Source organism: Sorex fumeus, unplaced genomic scaffold (assembly GCF_029834395.1).
Source record: "Sorex fumeus unplaced genomic scaffold, SorFum_2.1 ptg000008l, whole genome shotgun sequence".
In the NCBI taxonomy this organism is placed as follows: domain Eukaryota; kingdom Metazoa; phylum Chordata; class Mammalia; order Eulipotyphla; family Soricidae; genus Sorex; species Sorex fumeus.
In genome coordinates, this window is record NW_026606065.1 from 29871652 (window position 1) to 29891376 (window position 19725).

The window sequence follows — 19725 nt, forward strand, 5'->3', positions numbered from 1 at the left end:
GTGTGTGTATGTGTTTGTGTGTGTGTGTGTGTGTGTGTGTGTGTGTGTGCCCCCACGAGAATGCATACGAAATAAAAGCAAAGCCAGGGGACTGGTGCGATAGTACAGTGGGGAGGGTACTTGCCTTGCATGTGGCAGACCCAGATTCGATCCCTGGCACCCCATGTGGTCCCCTTAGCCCGCCAGGAATGATCCCTGAGCACAGAGCATAGAGTGAAGTACTGAGGATAGCCACCTGTGGCCCCCAAACAAAACAAAAACCAAACCAAATACAACGGAAAGGGCAAGTGAGCGAAGATGCGTGTGCTCGGACCTCAGGGACTTGCACCTGTGCGGTAATCACAGCCCTGGCGGTGCGCCTACAGATTTCCCTGATTTAAAGCAAGGAGTATCCAGGAGCGATCTCTTAGCACAAAGTCACAGGAAGCCCCGAGCGCCTAAAAACAATCGAACGAAAACTTTGACTGTGGGTGAGGAGATGGTTCAAAGGGCTGGAGCACGTGCTCTGCCAAAGGGTTGATCTTGAGCACCCTGGGATCGAGCTCCGCTGGGTGCAGTCCAGAAACAAAACAACACCCCACCCCCACCCCAGAGCACAACTGAATGACTTAGTGATGACTATATTTCATTTAATTAGCAAACAAGACCACATTTTGTTTACGGAAAATAAACCTCAGCAAACCTATGAAACAGACACCCCACTCCCTGTCTTTTGTTTTTGCTTTTTTTTCCTGTTTGGGGGCTATACCCAGCAATGCCCAGGAATTACTCCTGAGGGAACCAATAGGGATGCCAGGGATCGTTCTGAGTTGGCTGCACGCAAGGCCAGCGCCTGACCCACTGTCCTCTCTCCGGGCCCCACTTCTGCCTTTTGGATCTGACCCTGTAAAGCCACAGTGAGGCCACTGCTAGCCAAAAGAATAAATGAACTTCTCAGAGGTTGGTCAGAGAACAATACACCCAATTTCCCTGCTTTGATCTGTTTGGGGGCCACACCCGGTGGTGCTCAGGCCTTACTCCTGGCCCTGCCCTTTCACAGATCACTCGTGCCAGGGACACACTCAGGTCAGGCGTGTTCAAGTACCCCACCCACTGCACTCTCTCTTCACCCAGATACATTTTTTTTTTTTGCTTTTTGGGTCACACCCAGCAATTCCTGGCTCATGCACTCAGGAATTGCTCCGGTGATGCTCGGGGGACCATATGGGATGCTGGGATTCGACGCCGGGCAAACGCCCTGCCCGCTGTACTATCGCTCCAGCCCCAAGGGATACATTAATTCTTGGGTTAAGTCGTCTAGCTGGACCAGAAATATTTGGTTCTATCAATGCCCACAGCCTCGACAGAAAGCCACAATTTTATCACTCTCAGAGGCTGAATTCCGTTCAGCCCTTGGAGAGAAGAGACCCATTCACAAGGCTCCTGAGATCAAGAGCAGAGGCGTCTGGGCAGGTGGTGAGCATGGCCGTCCCTCCTGGGGCTTGGACCTGGCTCTTCTGAGCCAATTTTTTTTTTTTCTTTTTGGGTCAAACCTGGCGATGCACAGGGGTTACTCCTGGCTCTGCACTCAGGAATCACTCCTGGGCGTGCTCAGGGGACCATATGGGATGCTGGGAATCGAACCCCGGTCGGCCGCGTGCAAGGCAGACGCCCTACCCGCTGTGCTATTTGCTCCAGCCCTCTCTTCTGAGCCACTTTGGGCAATAAAAACCTTTCTGCTTACAGGGGCTGAGGCAATAGCACAGCGGGTAGGGCGTTTGCCTTGCACGTGGCTGACCTGGGTTCGATTCCCAGCATCCCAAATGGTGCCCTGAGCACCACCAGGAATAACTCCTGAGTGCATGAGCCAGGAGTAACCTCTGTGCATTGCCGAGTGTGACCCAAAAAGAAAAAAAAAATTATAGCCTGCAGGTTGATTTCTGCTGATAGCGGTGTTTTCTAGAATGACTGTGCAGTCTGCGTACATAGACAAGGGTACATGCGGATGGCCTGCAAAGCCTGGCCCCGGTGGCCCTGGGGATAAACAGCGGTGGCTTGCCTGCATTCAACATTCCCTGTGTGGCCACCTGAATCACACTGGCCATCTCCCCGGGGTGCCCAGAAGAGCTGTCCAGAGACCGAGCCCCGTCCAACAGGAGCCAAACCCGTGCCCCTCCCCTCCCCCCACCCCACCCCACCCCCCGCCTCGGCCTGCGCCCACCTTTCTGTTCAGGGCCACGCCGTCCTCGCAGTCCAGCACCGCACAGTCCACCTGCAGGCTGGGGATCTTGCGGATCTTCTTCTCGTCGTCGCCGGGCACGTACAGCACCGCTCTCCGGGGTGTGTAGCCGTGGGGGTCCACGGCGCTGGTGCTGAAGCTGGCCACCCTGGTGGCGGGAGAGGAGCTCCTGCGGGGACAGAATGGTCATCAGTCCCAGGGCTTGGTGGGGCGGGTCACGATCGCTGGTGGTCAGGCCAGGGGTGGGAGATTGGCCCTGGGGTTCCCCCCTGCAAAGCATGTCATTCGGCCCTTTGAGTCACCTCTCTGACCCCTGAATAGGCGTTCTGGGGGAGTGTGTGTGTGTGTGGTGGGTGGGGGGGGGGGGGTTGCTCTGTTCTGGTTTTGCCACACCCAGTGGCTACTCCTGACTCTGTGCTCAGGGATCCCTCCTGGCCGGACAGGGATCAAACCTGGATCAGCCACATGAAGGAAGCATCCTAACCCCTGGGCTATCTCTCTGGCCCCTAAAAATACAATATTTTTTTGCTTTTTTGGGTCACACCCGGTGGTGCACAGGGGTTACTCCTGGTTCTGCACGCAGGAATTACCCCTGGTGGTGCTCAGAGGACCACATGGGATGCTGGGAATCAAACCCGGGTCGGCTGCATGCAAGGCAAATGCCCTCCCTGCTGTGCTACTGCTCCACTCCCCTAAAAATACCTTTATGATTACCAGAAAGTGTCTGATTTAGGGCTGGGGTAATATGGTACAGTGGGTAGGGCATTTACCTTGCATGTGACCAACCAGGGTTCGATCCTCAGCACCCCGTATGGTTCCCTGAGCTTTACTAGGAGAAATTCCTGAGTGCAGCATCAGGAGTAAGCCCTGAGCACTGGTGGGTGTGGCAACTCCCCCCCCCCAAAAAAAAACACTGTCCTCCCGTTGTTCATCTATTTGCTCGAGTGGGCCTAGTAACGTCTCCATTGTAAGACTTCTTGTTACTGTGTTTGGCATATTGAATACTCTCGGTAGCTTGCCAGGTTCTCCGAGAGGGGCAGAGAATTCGAACCCGGCTTGGCCGGGCTCGCTTCATGCACGGCAAACGCCCTACTGCTGTGCTATTTGGGAAGAGCTTATTTTTTTAGGTTTTTATCCAAACTAGGCTCTATACAAACAGATCCAATTTGTACCTGTAGCACTGTAGCACTATTCTCCCGTTGTTCATCAATTTGCTCGAGCAGGCACCAGTAACTTTTGGCATATTGAATATATGCCACGGGGAGCTTGCCAGGCTCTACCGTGCAGGTAGGATACTCTCGGTAGCTTGCTGGGCTGAGAGGGGCAGAGGAATAGAACCCAGGTTGGCCACGTGCAAGGCAAACGCCCTACCCACTGTGCTGTCGCTCCAGCCGCAATCTGTATGCCTATTTTATATATCTAAATACCTGAGTACCTTAAAAAGATTTGTTGGGGGAGACAGTATAGTAGGAAGGGCATTTGCCTTGCACGTGGCTGACCTGAATTGGATCCCCAGCATCCCATATGGTCCCTTGAGCACTGCCAGGAGTAATTCCTGAGTGCAAAGCTAGGAGTGACCCCTGTGCATCACTGGCTGTGACCCAAAGACAAAAAATTAAAAAAAAAAAGGTCTTCGGTTCTCCCAATCACCAAACACCATCCTTCCTGCTCTCTCTCTCCCTCCCTCTCTGCTCTCCCCCCTCTCTCCCTCCCTTCTCTCTCCTTCTTTTTCTCTCTCCCCCCCTCTCCTTCTCTCTCTCTCTCTCTCTCTCTCTCTCTCTCTCTCTCTCTCTCTCTCTCTCTCCCCCCCTCCTGCCCCTGCCTGAGGCTGAGCCCTACTCCCTCAGATGTCTATACCAGGGTTTCTTTTTGGTTTTTGTTTGGGGGCCATGCCCTGGGTCTGTGCTGGGAGGCGGGGGTTCTCGATTGCACTCAGGAAACCTACAGCGATAGGGGTCCATCCCGACCCCTGTTCCCCCTGTTATCCTACATGCCAAGTCTGCCCCAGCTCTCTGGGCCGTTCTCTCCAGCCCAAACAACAAGGGCTCCTGAAACTGTTCCGACTCAAGCCCCTTTGTGTCCGAGAGACACGTGGCCCCAGGTCCACAAAGCAGTTTCCGAACCAAACCTCCCCTGGCAGGGGCCCATAACCACTGCCTGTGACCCGGGACCTGAGTTCCGGCAAGAGGGGTGCCGGGGAGGGGAGGGGGGCAACTCTGCCTTCAACTCTTGCAAAACCATCACGCTGCTTTCCAAACCGGCTGTCTCCCATTACAAACCACTCAAGTGTCATTTTCAAACACTCTCCGGCATATTCCGGCCCAGCTCCCACTAAGGATCTGCTGTGGAGCCAGAGACAACATCATCTTTCTGGTCTGTTTTTTATTGGGGGGGGGGGAAGGGGGCCACACTTGGCGGTGCTCAGTGCTCAGGAGTGACGCCTGGTGCTGCCCAGGGGACCCTACGTGGTGCCGATGCCAGGGTTTGGGTGCCCGCTGTGCTGCTTCTCCCTGTCCTTTATACAGCTGACCACAATGAAACAGAAGTGAGTGGCCAAATCAGGCCTCGTGGATGCCACCAGTGCACAAACACAAGTAACACTGTAGCATGGTCCTCCCACTGTTCATCGATTTGCTCGAGCAGGCACCAGTAATGTCTCACAACAAATTGTGAGACTTGTTGTTTGGCATATCAAATACGCCATGGGGAGCTTGCCAGGCTTTGCCGTGTGGGCCAGATACTCTCGGTAGCTTGCCGGGCTCTCCGAGAGGGGCGGAGGAATCAAACCCGGGTCTGCAAGGCAAACGTCCTACCCTCTGTGCTATCGCTCCAGCCCACAAACACAAGTATCTGGAAGAAAACGCAATTCTCATGGATTGTGTATCCGGTGAATGCTGAGTCCAGGGCTGGAGCGATAGCACAGCGGTAGGGCGTTTGCCTTGCACGCAGCCAACATGGCCGATCCGAGTTCGATTCCTCCGCCCCTCTCGGAGAGCCCCGCAAGCTACCGGGAGTATCTCGCCCGCACAGCAGAGCCTGGCAAGCTCCCCGTGACGTATTCGATATGCCAAACACAGTAACAACAAAGTCTCCAATGGAGACGTTACTGGGCCCGCTCGAGCAAATCGACGAACAACGGGAGGGCTGAGTCCAGGGATGGGGGACGGGGCTCCATTACAGGACCTTCCCAGTCAGCCTGAGTCCCCAGACTCCAGGAAACCCCTGTACACCAATGATCATCACTGCCCCCGCCCCCAGGGATATCTGTGACTACAAAGAGTGGGCAGTGACCTGAGGGGCGGAGCGATAGCACATCTTGCACACAGCCGACCCGGGTCCGATCCCTGGCATCCCAAACCTGAGTATGGCCAGGAGTGATTCCTGAGTGCAGAGCCAGGAGGAACCCCCAAGTATTGCTGGGTGTGGCCCCCAAACAAACCAACCGAAGAGTGAGCCGTGCCCAGGTCGGTGTTGGCAGCTGTCCGCAGCCCCAGGGCCAACCTTGGCAGGTCCCAAATGAAAGTGGGGATGGGGAGGGTGGGTAGTGAAGGAGGGATGCCAGCTGCACAGACTAGCAGGGGCCTGAGAGGGGAAAGTGGGTGTCTGGAGGGGGGGGAGGGGTGTTGGAGAGGGAGGGGGGAAGCGGGGGAGGAGAAAAGTGAATCCTGGACGTGGGATACAGCAGGACCTGAGCAAGGCCAGGGGGAGTCAGGGGTTGGAGACTCACTGTATGCTGTGCTCAGGGCTCGGGGGGCCATATGGGGTTCTGGGGATTGAACCCCGGTCAGCTGCATGCAAGGCAAGTACCCTCCCTGCTCTATTATCACCCTGGGCCTTGGGGAACTTGGTATTTTTTTTTACAAAAAAAAAAAACCAAACAAAACACAAACCACCCCATCTGGGGTGGAAGGGCTGGTCACCCAGTCAGTGCCCATGACTGGGTGCTCAGGGTCGCCTCACCTTCTTGGTGTGAGGAGGAGGAACAGAGGGGTTAGCCATTTCTGGTCCCTGGAAACACAAAGCAGCTTCAGGGGAGGTAGAGAGTCTGCCCTCCAGGTCCACTCTCAGATCCCTGTCTCCAGGAAGACAGCCACGGGAGCGGGTACCCGTCAACTCTAAATGCTTCAGAAGGGGCCACAGTGATAGCCCTGCATGCCATGCGGCCAACCTGGTTCCATTCCCAGCATCCCATATGGTCCCCTGAGCACTGCCAGGAGTAATTCCTGAGTGCAGAGCCAGGAGTAACCCCTGTGCATCGCCGGGTGTGACCCAAAAAGAAAAAAAAACCCCGCTTTAGAAAGGAGCACGCAAGTCACAGAGACCCATTTCTTCCTTAACGCTTTGATTTCCCAGGTCAGAAAAGGAGTGTGTCCACCCGGCAGAGGTGACTAGAGCCTGACTGAGTTCTTTGAAAGCTCAAAGGGGTCAGTGGGTGCATCTCTCTCCCATGGCCGCTTCTTTGGTATCAACGTCAGCCTGGGAGACTGCGGAATACCCCCTACTCCACAAAACGGCATGGTGATTTTTGAGAAAACCTGTTTTTTTTTTTTTTAAATAACTGTCATGAAAATGATCTGGGTTAATAGAATCTCCTTTGTAGACATTCTCAAAAATCCCTTTTAAGTGTCAATCTCGGTGAGAACGAGGCCAAAACATCCCAGAGCTTAAGAATTTGGCTATTTTGCAAGCCACGGGCCTTCGAGGCTCCTGGTTTGTGGATCTTGGGAAAAATTTAATATTGATTTCTCTCTCTTGCGCGCGGAATAATTTTTAGGAAGCGCACGGCCTGGGCCTAATTGCCAGACCCAGAACACACACACGAAAGCTGTGAAGACAAGCTGTGATCACAAGTCACATGGATGAGGCTCTGATTGTGCGGGACCCACAGTAAGATTCAGGGAGTTTTCTCTCTTTCTTTTTCCTCCCCCTTCTTAATTATTCAGAGCTAAGTGTGGATGAGAATTAAAAACGAAACATATGGATGCGACCAGGAAGGCTTTTTCTACCAAAGGTTTTTTTGTTGTTGTTGTTGTTGTTGCTGTTGTTTTTATTTTTAAAGTTAAGTCTGCTGTGCTACGGGCACTAACTTCCTTGAAATCTCTATTTCAGGCCAGATTTCCCACAACTGGCGCGCGTTTCATGGGGGCCGAAGACTGCCTGGATTCTGTGTCACACTGACCCTGACACGGGTTCGGAGGGCCGAGGGCTTCCTTCCTCTTCATCCTTTATCTCCATCCCCTCGCCCGCACCTGAGGGTCCCTTGTGCTTATTCTGTCTTTCAGTGGCACGGGCTGGTTGGACTCAGACACAGCGCCAAGGGTCTCAGACACAACTCCAAAGGGTCTTCCGTGGGCCTGGTTTAATGCCACGCAAGACGGAAGGTCACCGCAAGGCCCTCAAGTGACCCCACCTAACGCAATTGCTACTGTCTCATGGCACCAAACAGACAACCCCTCCCTTCTCTCCCCACCTCTCCCCTTCCTCCCTCTTCCCCCCTCTCTTCCCCTCCCTCCTTCCTCTCTCCCTCCTCTCTGGTTTCTGGGCAGTGCCCAGGCCTCACTCCTGCCTTGTGCCCAGGGACCACTCCCTGTGGTGCTCAGGAGACCATGTCCAGAGGCAGAGATGGACCCTGAGTGGGCTGTGTCCAAGGCAAGCGCTTTAATAAACCGTTACTACCTCTCTGGTCAACTTGGATGTCTCCAAATGGGCCCTCCTTGGACTTGGGAGTTTTGAGAAGCAAAAGCAGGAGCGTGGGCATGGGGATGGGGAGGGAGAGGAAATGGGACAGAGGCAGCCCGAGTTACCAGTCAGGAGCGTGGAAACTGCGGGTGACCTCAGCACGCAGGGGCCACTGCCCACCCTGTTCCCCTCCCCTTCCCCTCTTCCATGCTCCAAGATGCCCCTTGTGTCCCCCCCCCCCCCCCGCCACTCCCCCATCTCTCACACATCAGGAATCTCTGCCCACCCCAAATGGCCTCTGGCATCTCGCAGGGGAAAACCACTCCCAGCTCCTGTACTCACTAAGCCAAGGGCGCTGGTCCCCCTCACCCCACCTGGCTAGGTTAAGGGGACCTGAGCCGAAGGCAGAAGTTAGCTGAGGGCTGAGGTTGCCCGCTTTGCATCTCTGCAGCCCAATGCCTGCACTGCAGATGGAACCACTCAAAAAAAAAAAAAAAGTCCCCTCTACTAGGCGAGGCGAGGAGTGAGGCTGTCAACAGACCGACCAAGGAGCGTTAAGAAGCCTCACTGGAGTCTTCCCGTGACCTCCAAGCCTCAGAAGCAAAACCTCGGAACTGGGCTGATCCCGAAAGCAGCGTGATCTGGAAGGACAGGAGAAACCCCAAGGCAGGGCGAGAGCGATGGATGGGATATTAAGTTACTAAATACCCACATTTGCATAGCAATTCCCACTAATTAAGAAAGAAAGATAGAAGTTGTTTGTTATAAACACCACCGGTTCTTGAGCAAACACCCAGCACTCACCACAGAGCCAAACCAAGCATTTGTCTAATCAGAACCACTTTTCAAAGCGGTTTTATTGGTACAGCTGCAAAGCACACATTTTATCACACATGCTAATAACCCCAGTTCTGGTGCCTACGTTTTAATCATTTGTTCTGGGCTTGTTTCTCAAACAATTAGCGCTAATGAATGGTCAGAATCCCTCGGATCATATATGTCTAATTGCAATCAAGAGCGGTTCTTGTCCGCATGTACATTTCAATTTACCTCTGGGGATAATGTTTGTTAATTGTATTTCTTTATGCTGCAAGGGAAGAAAAAGGCAGCTCAAGCGAAAAAGGGACTAAGTGTTCTCCTCCTTCCCTTTGTTCCCCCAAGAAGCTAAAGTCACTTCAAGAGGCACTTAATCCCATCATCCGCGGTCACAATTGCCTTGCAGCACCAATCAAACAGAATCCGAGGTAAAATGATGCAGCTATATTGTGTAATTAAAAGCAATTCAGGTAGTTATTGCTTGGGGCCCCTTTATGGGTCCAAATACTGAAAATGGCCCTGCAGGGATTCAAAACACAGTAGTGTTTTAATTCTGGCCAGCAACAATACCGGGAGGAAAAGACGGCATAGGCAAAAAAAAAAAAAAAAAAAAAAGAACAATCAAATCTCACAAAACCCCAAAAAAGTGAGTCCACCATCAATGCTGAGTGCAAAGTATGAAAGCCAAGGAAAGGAAGAAGCAAAAGGCAAAAAAGCCGAAGGTACCCACCCCACCGCCCCCTGCAATTCCCAGCTCCCAAACGAAATAAACAGAGAGGGGAGGAAGGAGAAAGAAAAAGAAAACAACGGATGTTTTTAAAATTCAACCATCCAATCCAATTTTTGCCTTAGTGTAAATTCAAATAGCCCGATAGAACGCAAAGAGGCTCCCTTAGAAACCCCAGCTTGTTAAGAAGAAAAAGTGAAATGTATCATGTGTCTACTTCTTGGGTGCCTTAGAAGAGGCAAGAACTGAGAAGTTTTTTGTTTTTTCACTCAGGGCCACCGCCCCCCCCCCAACTCTTCCAGATTTACTTAAATCCGTAAAATAAAATGAAAGGCGTTGCTGAGGCTCTCGGGCCCCTGTTTGTTTTTTTAAGCCAGCTCAGAGTTCAATACGGTCTTTTCTGCCCAGTGCTGGAACAAAGGCCGCAAAGAGAGAAGGTTGGGGACACGCATAATTCTCTGGGTTTGATTCTTGGCTGAAATATTTCTCAGTGAAAACACCGCTCTGCAACTGATGTAAGATTAGATGTTAAAATAACACTGGGGTGTGTTGAAGTTTTGCCATCATTTCCCCCTTTTTAATAAAAACGGGAAAGGAGGCTTCCTGTTGCATTTCAGAAGAATTTCAAGGAAGTACGCTGCGTGCCATGTCTGCCTGGGTAGGGACGTTTAGGGACGCTTGGCCGGGACAGCAGGCTCCTTCCTGGGTAAGGCCGGCATGGACAGAAGTGGAAGGTGATAGGCACCCACCCTGACAGAAGGATGCGTGTCAGGACCGGAACTGCCCCTGGGAATCAGAACCCAACATTTAAACGCTACGTTGGTCGCCCACACTCCACACAAGTATCCTAGAGGTTGAGAAGCAGGTCTCCAGAACTGAGCGCTTGGACCTGGGTTCGATCCATGGCATCCCAGATGGTGCCCTGAGCACCACCAGAAGGAACTCCTGAGTGCAGAGCCTGCAGTTACCCCTGAGCATCACCGGATGTGGTCTCAAAACAAACCCTCCCCCCAAAAACACCAAAACCCAAACCAAAAGCTCAGCCCTGAAAACCGCAAACAGATGCCCCTCAGCCGTACCCTGAGAACGGCCCTGTGTGACGTGTCAATGCCGATACCACCACCATCACTATCAATGCCGACACCATGATCACCACCTTCACCACCATCTTGCCCTCATCACCATCACTGCCACAGTCATCACCACCTTCAATGCTACGTCACCATCATCACCACCTCTACCACCTGATCCCCAATCATTTCTCCATCTGGTCATTGGTTGAAGGTAAACTTATTTGGGGGTGAGGGGGTGGGTGCTAGGACCACACCTTGCGGTGCTCAGGGCTCACTCCTGGTGGTGCTTGAGGGACCATATGGGGTGATGGGGATTAATCAGCCAAGATTAATCCCTGCACTAGTTTGAACTCCCCAGGTAAGCTACTTTAAGGCAGGCACTTAATTAAAAGACAAAGCAAGAAGGAAACAGCTTTCTTGCTTCACTGTCTTCTACCATTCCCTTCCCATCGCTCTCTCCTCTCTCCCTCTCCCTTTCTCTCTCCCTCCCTCCCCCACCCACCAAAGGGAGCTAAGCCAGGAGGCAACTCTGATCTGGATCAAGAATGAATTTCCTCTCCCAGTTCCTACTCTCCAGCAGACTGATGGCTGACGGGACTCTGGTATTGGATCCCTTTTCCCTCACACACCCCAATTGTCCGCACTCCCCCAGCACCTCACCAGCACAGACACACAACGCACACACATACACACAGGCACACACACACGTACATACACACGCACACTCACATACATGCACCCACATGCACACGCACAAACACACACACACACAGACACACACACACACACACACAGACACCCCTTTGCTCCCTGCCTCTGATCCAGCCACTCTGTACCGAAGACCATGAGGACCATAGAGGCCTTGAAGCGCCACAGCCCCAGAGAAGAAGCCACGGGCCAGCCGCCTGCCCAGTCCCGGATCTCTATCACCAATGTGCCAGTAGCCCCTCGCGACACCGCCCCAGAGTAGATGCAGGAAGGTCAGCCCAGACAGAGAGACAGCGGTGCCCGCAAATGACGGGGTGGGAGCGGGTGGGGGGTTGAGGACGAAAGAAAGTGGGGCTGAAGCCAGCTAGGCACAGACAAAACATAGGAGAGTCTAAAACCTCAGTACCCACACAAGCCACAACCAGGCACCCTGCACACACACACATATACACACTATATATGTATGCAAATACATATATACACATATATATACAGACACACACACACACATACGTTGCCGGTACATGTTAAGATTTTGGTGATTTCAGATGATTTTTGTATTTCAAGGGGAAAAAAGAATGCAATGAGGGTCAGTGAGAGTTCAACGAAGTCTCTGGGGGCACGTTTTTGCATGTGGGGGGTCCTGCTTTGACCCCAAGCCTCATCTGGTCTCCTGAACACCACCAGGACTAACCCACCTGGTCCCCCCACCTCCTCCCCACCAAAGAAAGTGACCCCGGGCATCACCAACAACTTAAATGAAATCACAGGGGCAAAGAGCTGGTACAGAGGTTAGGGCACTAGCCTTGCACACGGCCGACCCTGGTTTGATCCTCAGCACCACAAATCCCCCCAGAGCCCTGCCAAGAGTGAGCCCTGAGCACACAGCCAGGAGTACAGAGCTAGGAGTGATCCCTGAGCAAAGAGCCAGGAGTGAGCCCTGAGCACAGAGCTGGGAGGGAGCCCAGAGTACAGCTGGTACAGAGATTAAGGCACTAGCCTTGCACTCAGCCGACCCTGGTTTGATCCTCAGCACCACAGATTCCCCGAGAGCATTGTCCCCCCCAAAGGGAAAAAATGAAATCCTGGCATTAGCTCAGCAGAACCCGCCCTGCTACACACACTCCCTGGACCCAGTACAACTCTCCTGCGGAGGACTGGGGGGGGTGGGGAGTGGGGGTGGGGACTCCCTTCCACTACCCCCGCTGTGTCTTCCTCCTGTTGGGCCAGACTCCTCTGCCTCTGTGCAAGACTCAGGGTTCTCTTCGCTCCCTGCTAGGAGGGGCACCAAGCAATCAATTTCCTTAGCACCCCTCTCTCTCTCTCCTCTCCCTCTTTCCTCTCTCCCTCTCTTTCTCCCCTTCTCCTCTCTCCGTCTCTCTCTTGCTTGCTCTTCATCTCTCCTCTTTCCCTCTCTCATTCGCTCTCCCTCTCTCTCCTTTCTCCCTCTTTCTCTTCCCCCCACTCCCTCTCTCTCTCTCTCTCTCATTTCTTGAATCACTGTGGACTACAAAGTGACTCATGCCTGAGTCCAGGGGCACAATGCTCCGACCCCCATCCCTTCGCCAGCGTCCCCTTCCCTCCACCGGTGTCCTGGGCCCTGGCCCTGTGCTGGCTGCCCAGTGCAGGCGCTCTCTGCTCCTGACTGCATCTCCCTCCATCACTTTCCGTTCCCTTCCCTACTTACGCCCAGGGGCAAACTTCCAACTGAGGCCCCCCTTCTCATGCCCTCTGGGCCTCAGTCACTGCCTTGCTCTTTAGAGCCCACAAATGAGTGACATCCTTCTGACCCTCTCCCTTTGACCCGGTTCCCTGGGCCTGGCGCCCATGCCCCGCCCCCAGTCCTCAGCCTGTTTTGGGGGGGGGGGCTGTCCACGGATCTAAAATGCCCAGCCCCTGTTCAGCTGGCCGGAAGAGCAGCTGGCTCGTGGGCCCCCCACCCCCATCCCGTGTCCACTGGCTTCCCACACTGGGTCAGCGTGAGGCTGCACGTGAGCCCGAGGGCCCACTGCGTGTTGACCAGATCCCTCCCGCCTAGCGCTGGGCCCATCCTGGCCAGCTTCAGGGGGCCTTACCACCTGTTCCTCCTCTGGTACCTTCTCCCGGGAGCCGTCCACCATCCCCTGCCCTCTGTCCCCTGCAGATGCAGGAACTATTTCTTCTGCCGGACCACCAAGCACAGGGTGCCATCAACCTGACGGAGTGCCATCAAGACCGCCCCAGAAAGGGTGCCGATCAATGCCCAGCAATTGATCAGGTTCTTCCGAGGAGGCTTAATTTAACTCGGGGCCAGGATTGAGTTGTGCCAGCGGCGGAGCTGGGATGACAGAGGCGAATATTTCAGTCGGGGAATACCCAGGACGGCTTAATTAAAGCACGCCGGCATCTCGCGAACAGAACAGCGCTCCCTGAGTACGGGCGCGAGGCATTTATTTAACACGTCCCAGAGGCAATTAAGCCCTCGATTAATAATAAAATCTTCTCCTTAACTTCATTCTCAATTACCATGAAGCTCATTTCTCTCCTTGCCTGGAACTTTCCCACGCGCGGCTCTCCCAGGATTTCACCGACCTGTCGTGAGTGAAGTGGGGAGGGGTGTCAAAAGGGGACTCCCTAAGAGCTGGGATTCTCATGGGGGGCCCCATTGGCTTGCAGTCTGGCCCTATCCCTGTGCATGGTGACACATTGTGGTCCCCTACACTTGGGAGTTGGGACATGAGAAGCAGGGGCACCCCCCCCGCCACGCCCCTCTCTCCAGAAAGGAGGTGTGGCGACGAGAAAGACTGTCACCCAGAGGAGGTAGCGGGTCAGGGCTGGGTCACCCAGCCCTGCTGCCACCGTGCTCCTGAATTCCCAGAGCAGCTGAGAGGTGCTGAGAAGAGACCCTGCACCCTGGAAGTCGGACAATGGGACTTTTACGACTGCTGTTGTGATCTGGAGGCCTCCTCACCTAAGCCCAGAGGGCCACGGACCACTTCCAGAAATACTCAGCTTGGTCGTTGGGCTGGATGGCTCAGTGCTCAGGGCTGGGGGTCCCGAGGGTGCACCCCCTTGCCCTCCAACAGCAATGCTGGAGACCAGGCAGCGAGGGGGCTTGAACCCAGGGCTCCACAGTGTTCTCTGTCTTGCCAGTCCCTGGAACCCTTCCCCAGCCCAGCAATGCTGTAGTGTTTTTGCCGGGGGAGGGGCAGGACCCCCCCCCCCAGCACTGTGGGGTGTGTCTCCCTAGGAAAATCAAACCCCAGCCCCCAGCATGTGGCCCAGGGGCCCCAGCCCTTTGGGCAGTAACTCCAGCTCTGTTACTGTTATTTTGTTTCATTTTGTTGGGGGAGGCGGTTGTGCGCCCTGGCTGGCACTGCTCAGAGATCCCTGGGCTTGAACTGGGTCAGCCTGGCTCAGGGGAAGAGCTTAAGGCCGTGTTCTCTCTTGTCATCACCCCCCATCCCCCACCCTGGGGATACATGTTACTTTTTCTTTTTTGATTTTTGGGCTACCTTCAGCTGTGTTCAGGGCTTCCTCCAGGCTATGCACCCTGGGATCATTCCTGGTGGGGTTTGGGAGACCGTAAGGGGCTGGGGATTCAAGCTGGGGCAGTGGTGTGCCAAGCAAGTGCCCTGCCCGCTACCCTTTCTCCCTGTCCTCTGATGATTCGACACGTGGGTCTGGAACAGGGTGCCTTCACAGGCAGCTCTCCACACACACACACACAACACACACACATACACACACACTCCAGATGTGGCGGAAACACATGTGGCATGCCTGTTCAGTTCCTGCTGTCAGCCCCACAGAAAATAAAGATGTCAGTGGGGCCGGAGCAACAGTCCAATGGGGAAGGTGCCCGCCTGGCACAGGGGTGATCTGGGGCTCCATCCCTGGCACCCCAGATGGCCCCCAGAACCAGCAGAAGCGACCCCTGAGAAGAGAGTCAGGAGTCAGCCCTGAGTACTGCTGGGTGCGACCCAAACAAACAAGCAAGCAAATCGATCTGTCCGTCAATCAAGATGTCAAATGAATGGGCACCTCTGCCCTGGGGCCACAGCAGCCCAGCGGCCGCACCAGCTGGCTCTGCATTTGCACTTGTCGGTGGCTTCCTAGTCTGCTCGACTGGATTGTTCCATGGTGCTCCACACAGCCGTGAACTACCTCTGGGGAAGCAACAGGATGCTCAGGATTTCCCTGGACAGCAAAGGCAGGTCCTGATGAGGGATGCAGGGAGGAGCGTTCAGCCTCGGGGAAGCTGAGCTATAGCTGGGGGTATAGTTGGGGGTGTAGCTGGCGTGGAAGCAGCGTTGGGGCTGTGGGCTCTTAGCACAGCCCGGTGGCCTGTCAGCTTTATGTCCACCTCCAAAGCCTTCCTCTTGCAGATGCAAAGCCCACCTCAAAGGCCTGCTGGAACATTTCTGCTGCGAGGGATCCCGCATGCAAAAACATTTCTTTTATAAAATACAAGAAGGTCCTGGAGTCTGTCTGGATGGTGAGTGCCACTCACCCAGTATCCACAGACTTTCCACGCCAGAAAAGCCTTGACCTGGAGCCAGAGGCATAGTGCAGGGTTAAGATTGCGGGGCTGGAGCGATAGCACAGCAGGTAGGGTGTTTGCCTTGCATGTGGCTCACGGGGGTTCGATTCCCAGCATTTCATAGGGTCCGCCGAGCACTGCCAGGAGTTAATTCCTGAATGAATGCAGAACCAGGAGTCACCTCTGAGCATTGCCAGGTGTGACCCAAAAAGCAAAAAATAAAAAAGACTCTTCTTGCCTTCCTTGCACACAGTCAACTGTGGTTCAATTTTTGGCACCCCTGAGGGTCTCCTGAACCCCACCAGGAATGACCCCTGAGCACAGAGTCAGGAGTAAGCCCTGAGCACTGCCAACGGTGGCCCTAGTAGATGAATACTGCACTTTGTCTGCGCTAGCACAGAGGAACTTCGGTACAATGAGAGGAAACAAACTCCATACCCGCGGCAGTGATGAAATGGGAACTTCCAAGAAGCCCAATTTCCAGGCACACAGCTCTATGCTCTGCTGAACTGGGCTTCAAAAACTGTGTCCCCTTGGGGGCTGGAGAGATAGCACAGCGGGTAGGGCGTTTGCCTTGCACGCGGCTGACCCCGGTTCGATTCCCAGCATCCCATATGGTCCCCTGAGTACCGCCAGGAGTAACTCCTGAGTGCAGAGCCAGGATAATCCCTGTGCATCCCCAGGTGTGACCCAAAAAGCAAAAAAAAAACCAAAACAAAACAAAAAGCTCTGTCCCCACCCAGGAGGTGACTGCTCAGAGGTGCTATCCCGGCCCACCAGGAGGTGACTGCACCACTCAGCTGCCAGCACAGTTTAGCCTGAGTCAGAAGTTGTTTTTTTTTTTTATGGGCAGTGTGGGGGGGGTAGGAGGAGTGCTTCGGGGGTCATATCTGGGGGTGCTCAGAGTTTCTGGCTCTGCGCTCAGAGATCACGCCTGGCAGGATCCGGGAACCAGATGGGATTATCAGGGATCAAACCTGGGTTGGCTGCATGCAAGGCAAGCACCTTCCTCACCGTATTCTCTCTCCATCCCTGAAGAATAATTTTAGTTAGGGTACAGGGACTGGAGAACTAGTACAGTGGGTAGGGAATTTGTCTGCTTTGTAGCTGATCTAGATTTGATCCCTGGCATCCCATACAGCCCCTGAGTGCAGAGTTCAGGACTCAGCCCTGAGCATTGCTGAGTGTGGCCCCCAAGCCAAATAAATACATAAAAAATTTAAAAAATAATAAATTAGGGAAAAGTGGTTCAGAGGTTAAACCACTTGCTTTGCACAGCCGACGGGGTTCAATTGATTCCCTGAGCCCTGCCAAAATGATCCCTGAGTACCACCAGGTATGGTCTCAAAAAAGGGAAAAGGAAGTTTTCATGTGACAAGATCAAGTAGAATCCCACAGCTGAAGACTGTGCTTCTGTTTTAGTTTTGTTTGGGGGGTCACACCCCCCAATGCTTAGGGGTTAGTCCTGCCTGGCTCTGCACTCAGGAGTTATTCCTGGCGGTGCTCGGGGAACTATACAGGATGCCGGGGATCGAACCCAGGCTGGCCGTGTGCAAGCCAAGCGCCTGCCCCTCTGTACTTGCTCTGGTCCCTGAACCACGTGCTTCTGTGGTGATGGGGCCAGTTAAACTGTGTCTGTCTGTAAGCATCTGGGGTTGCAGGGTCTGACCCCTCCAGCTGCGGCTGAGGGCAGGGAGGAAGCACGCGTACCTCCTTCATGCCAGCACTAGCCTGCACCCAGAGCCTCATTCTAGCTGTTTTCAGGCTCTCACGATATTTACGGCACCCAACGATGAGGGACATGTTCCCAACTGACTCTATGTGAAAAGGCACTTCAAAGAGCACAATTGGGGCTGGAGAGATAGCACAGCAGATAGGGCGTTTGCCTTGCACGCGGCTGACCCGGGTTCGATTCCCAGCATCCCATATGGTCCCCTGAGCACCGCCAGGAGTAATTCCTGAGTGCAGAGCCAGGAGTAACCCCTGCGCACCGCCAGGTGTGACCCCCCCCAAAAAAAAGCAAAAAAAAAAAGCACAATCATAAAGCAGTAGCACTCCTGCCATAATCCTCCTGTGGACAGAGCTCAAAGATACGCAGAAAACCGATTTCTCTCTGAAAACACAGAAGCAAAAAACCAAAACAAACAAACAAAAAAAAAACGAAGAGAGTTCCCCACACCCTGACCCTTCCCAATGCAGCCCTAAAATGCTGAAGCCCTTCCAAGGGTCGGGCTGGAAGAGATGCAGGTGTCTTTCCAACGTCATCCCGCAAAGGGGAGAAAGAAAAACCAGCTCGTGCCCCCACAGAAGTAAACATCAACTGGGCACCTACCTGGACTCAAAGCTCTGGACACTTTGTGTATCTATGGTCGGGGAAAGAAAGGAGGGGCCGTGCTCCCTGAAGCCCCCTTGTATGGGGTCCAAAGAGCTAGAACAGGGAGATACAAGGGCAGGAGTATGGGGGGGGGCACTTGGTTTACTACTACTACTTCTTCTTCTTTTTTTTTTTTTTTTTTTTTGCTTTTTGGGTCACACCTAGCAGCGCTCAGGGGTTCCTCCTAGCTCTGCACTCAGGAGTTACTCCTGGTGGTGCTCTGGGGCCCAGGTAAGACGTCAGAGAGGTGGGCAACATACAAGGCAAGTGCCCTACCTGTCGTGCTATTCCGGAGTCCGATTCCAGCTTCCGGCTCTGCATTTGTAGTCAAACTGTGTGGACTTTGGTGAGGTCGGTACCTTCCTTCCTCACCTCTCTCCCCACCCACCACATTTGCTAGCCTGGTTTGCAAAGGTGCCACGGAAAACACCTTATAGAAAACACCAGCTCCAGCACGGGAGGCCAGCTCGCTCTCTGCAGCCAGCAGCACCTGGAGAGCCCCACAGAGGGACCCTGACCCCATCAGCAGGGACAAGGTGGCGCCAAGGCAGGCACTGGCCCCACACCTCTGGAACAGCACCGTGTGGACCAACTCAGGGCTCCTCTTGCCTGCCCCACTTCCTAGACCTAAGGCCCATGACACTGGTTGATGGCGAATGGCAGAGAATCTTCCCAAGGACTAGTCTCAAAGATGGACTCCAAGCGGGCCAATGGCAGGTGCCACTTTCTTGGGGGTGGGAAGGACCCCGTCTGGCCTCTCATCTCTGCCCAAAGCCCATCCTCAGAGTCTGAGAACACAAACGCCCACGGAAGTTCCCTGATCAAACATGCACATTTATACTCCCAAGAAATTTACCCAGAGTGACCCGCTCGGCCACCACCATGGGCCACCCCTGCCAGGGCTTTTCTGCAGTGCCACGGATAGAATTCAGACCGGCCAGATGCCAGGCACGTGCACTTTCCCGGCCCCGTGACTCTGCTGAAATGTCACTGAGGGCACAAGGCAAAAGGCTGTGGAAGGAAGGCTGACCGCTAAGTCTCTGGCTAAACCCCATCTCACATGGCCAGAGAAGCGACCCAGGATATGAGCTGGACAAAGAACTTCCCCCCTGCTTTGGGTCCACACCTTTTGAAGACAAGAGAAATCTGCTTTGGTCTTCCTTCCCAGCCCACAGTGAGAGACAATGTTCAAGGCAGCACCCCTCAGCGGCTGGGGCCCCAACCTCTCAGCTTTCTCCATTGATAGTGGCTCACTCCCCTGGGACCCACAGCATAAATGGACGTTTTTCTAGCATTCCCCAGCAAAAGGAGAAACCCAGTGCTTTCCAGAACCTGCTGTAGCCAGAGCTAAGAAGAAGCCAATTCAGACCACATGGATTTGGGGGAAGACCTATTAGGGCCACACTGATAGAAACAGCTGGAGGTACAGCGGGCAGGGCACCTGCCTTCCACATGGCCCATCCAGATTTGATTCGCAGCACCCATTAGGTGCTAAGCCTGCCAGGAGTGTAGAGCCAGAAATAAACCCTGAGACAGACATAAAAAGATTGCAGTCATCTGGGGAATATAAAGTAACAAAATAGGAGACTAACACGCAAGAATAGCCCA

General features: G+C 54.0%; 1 protein-coding gene across 1 annotated transcript in view; it reads right to left on the reverse strand.

Annotated features, from left to right (window-relative positions):
- The window catches only part of CLYBL (citramalyl-CoA lyase), a 173427-nt gene that overhangs the window by 65363 nt on the left and 88339 nt on the right, over positions 1–19725 (reverse strand). Inside the window, exon 2 of the mRNA XM_056109702.1 lies at positions 2201–2387. Coding sequence (XP_055965677.1) covers positions 2201–2387 — 187 coding nt within the window. The remainder of the gene's footprint in view (positions 1–2200; positions 2388–19725) is intronic.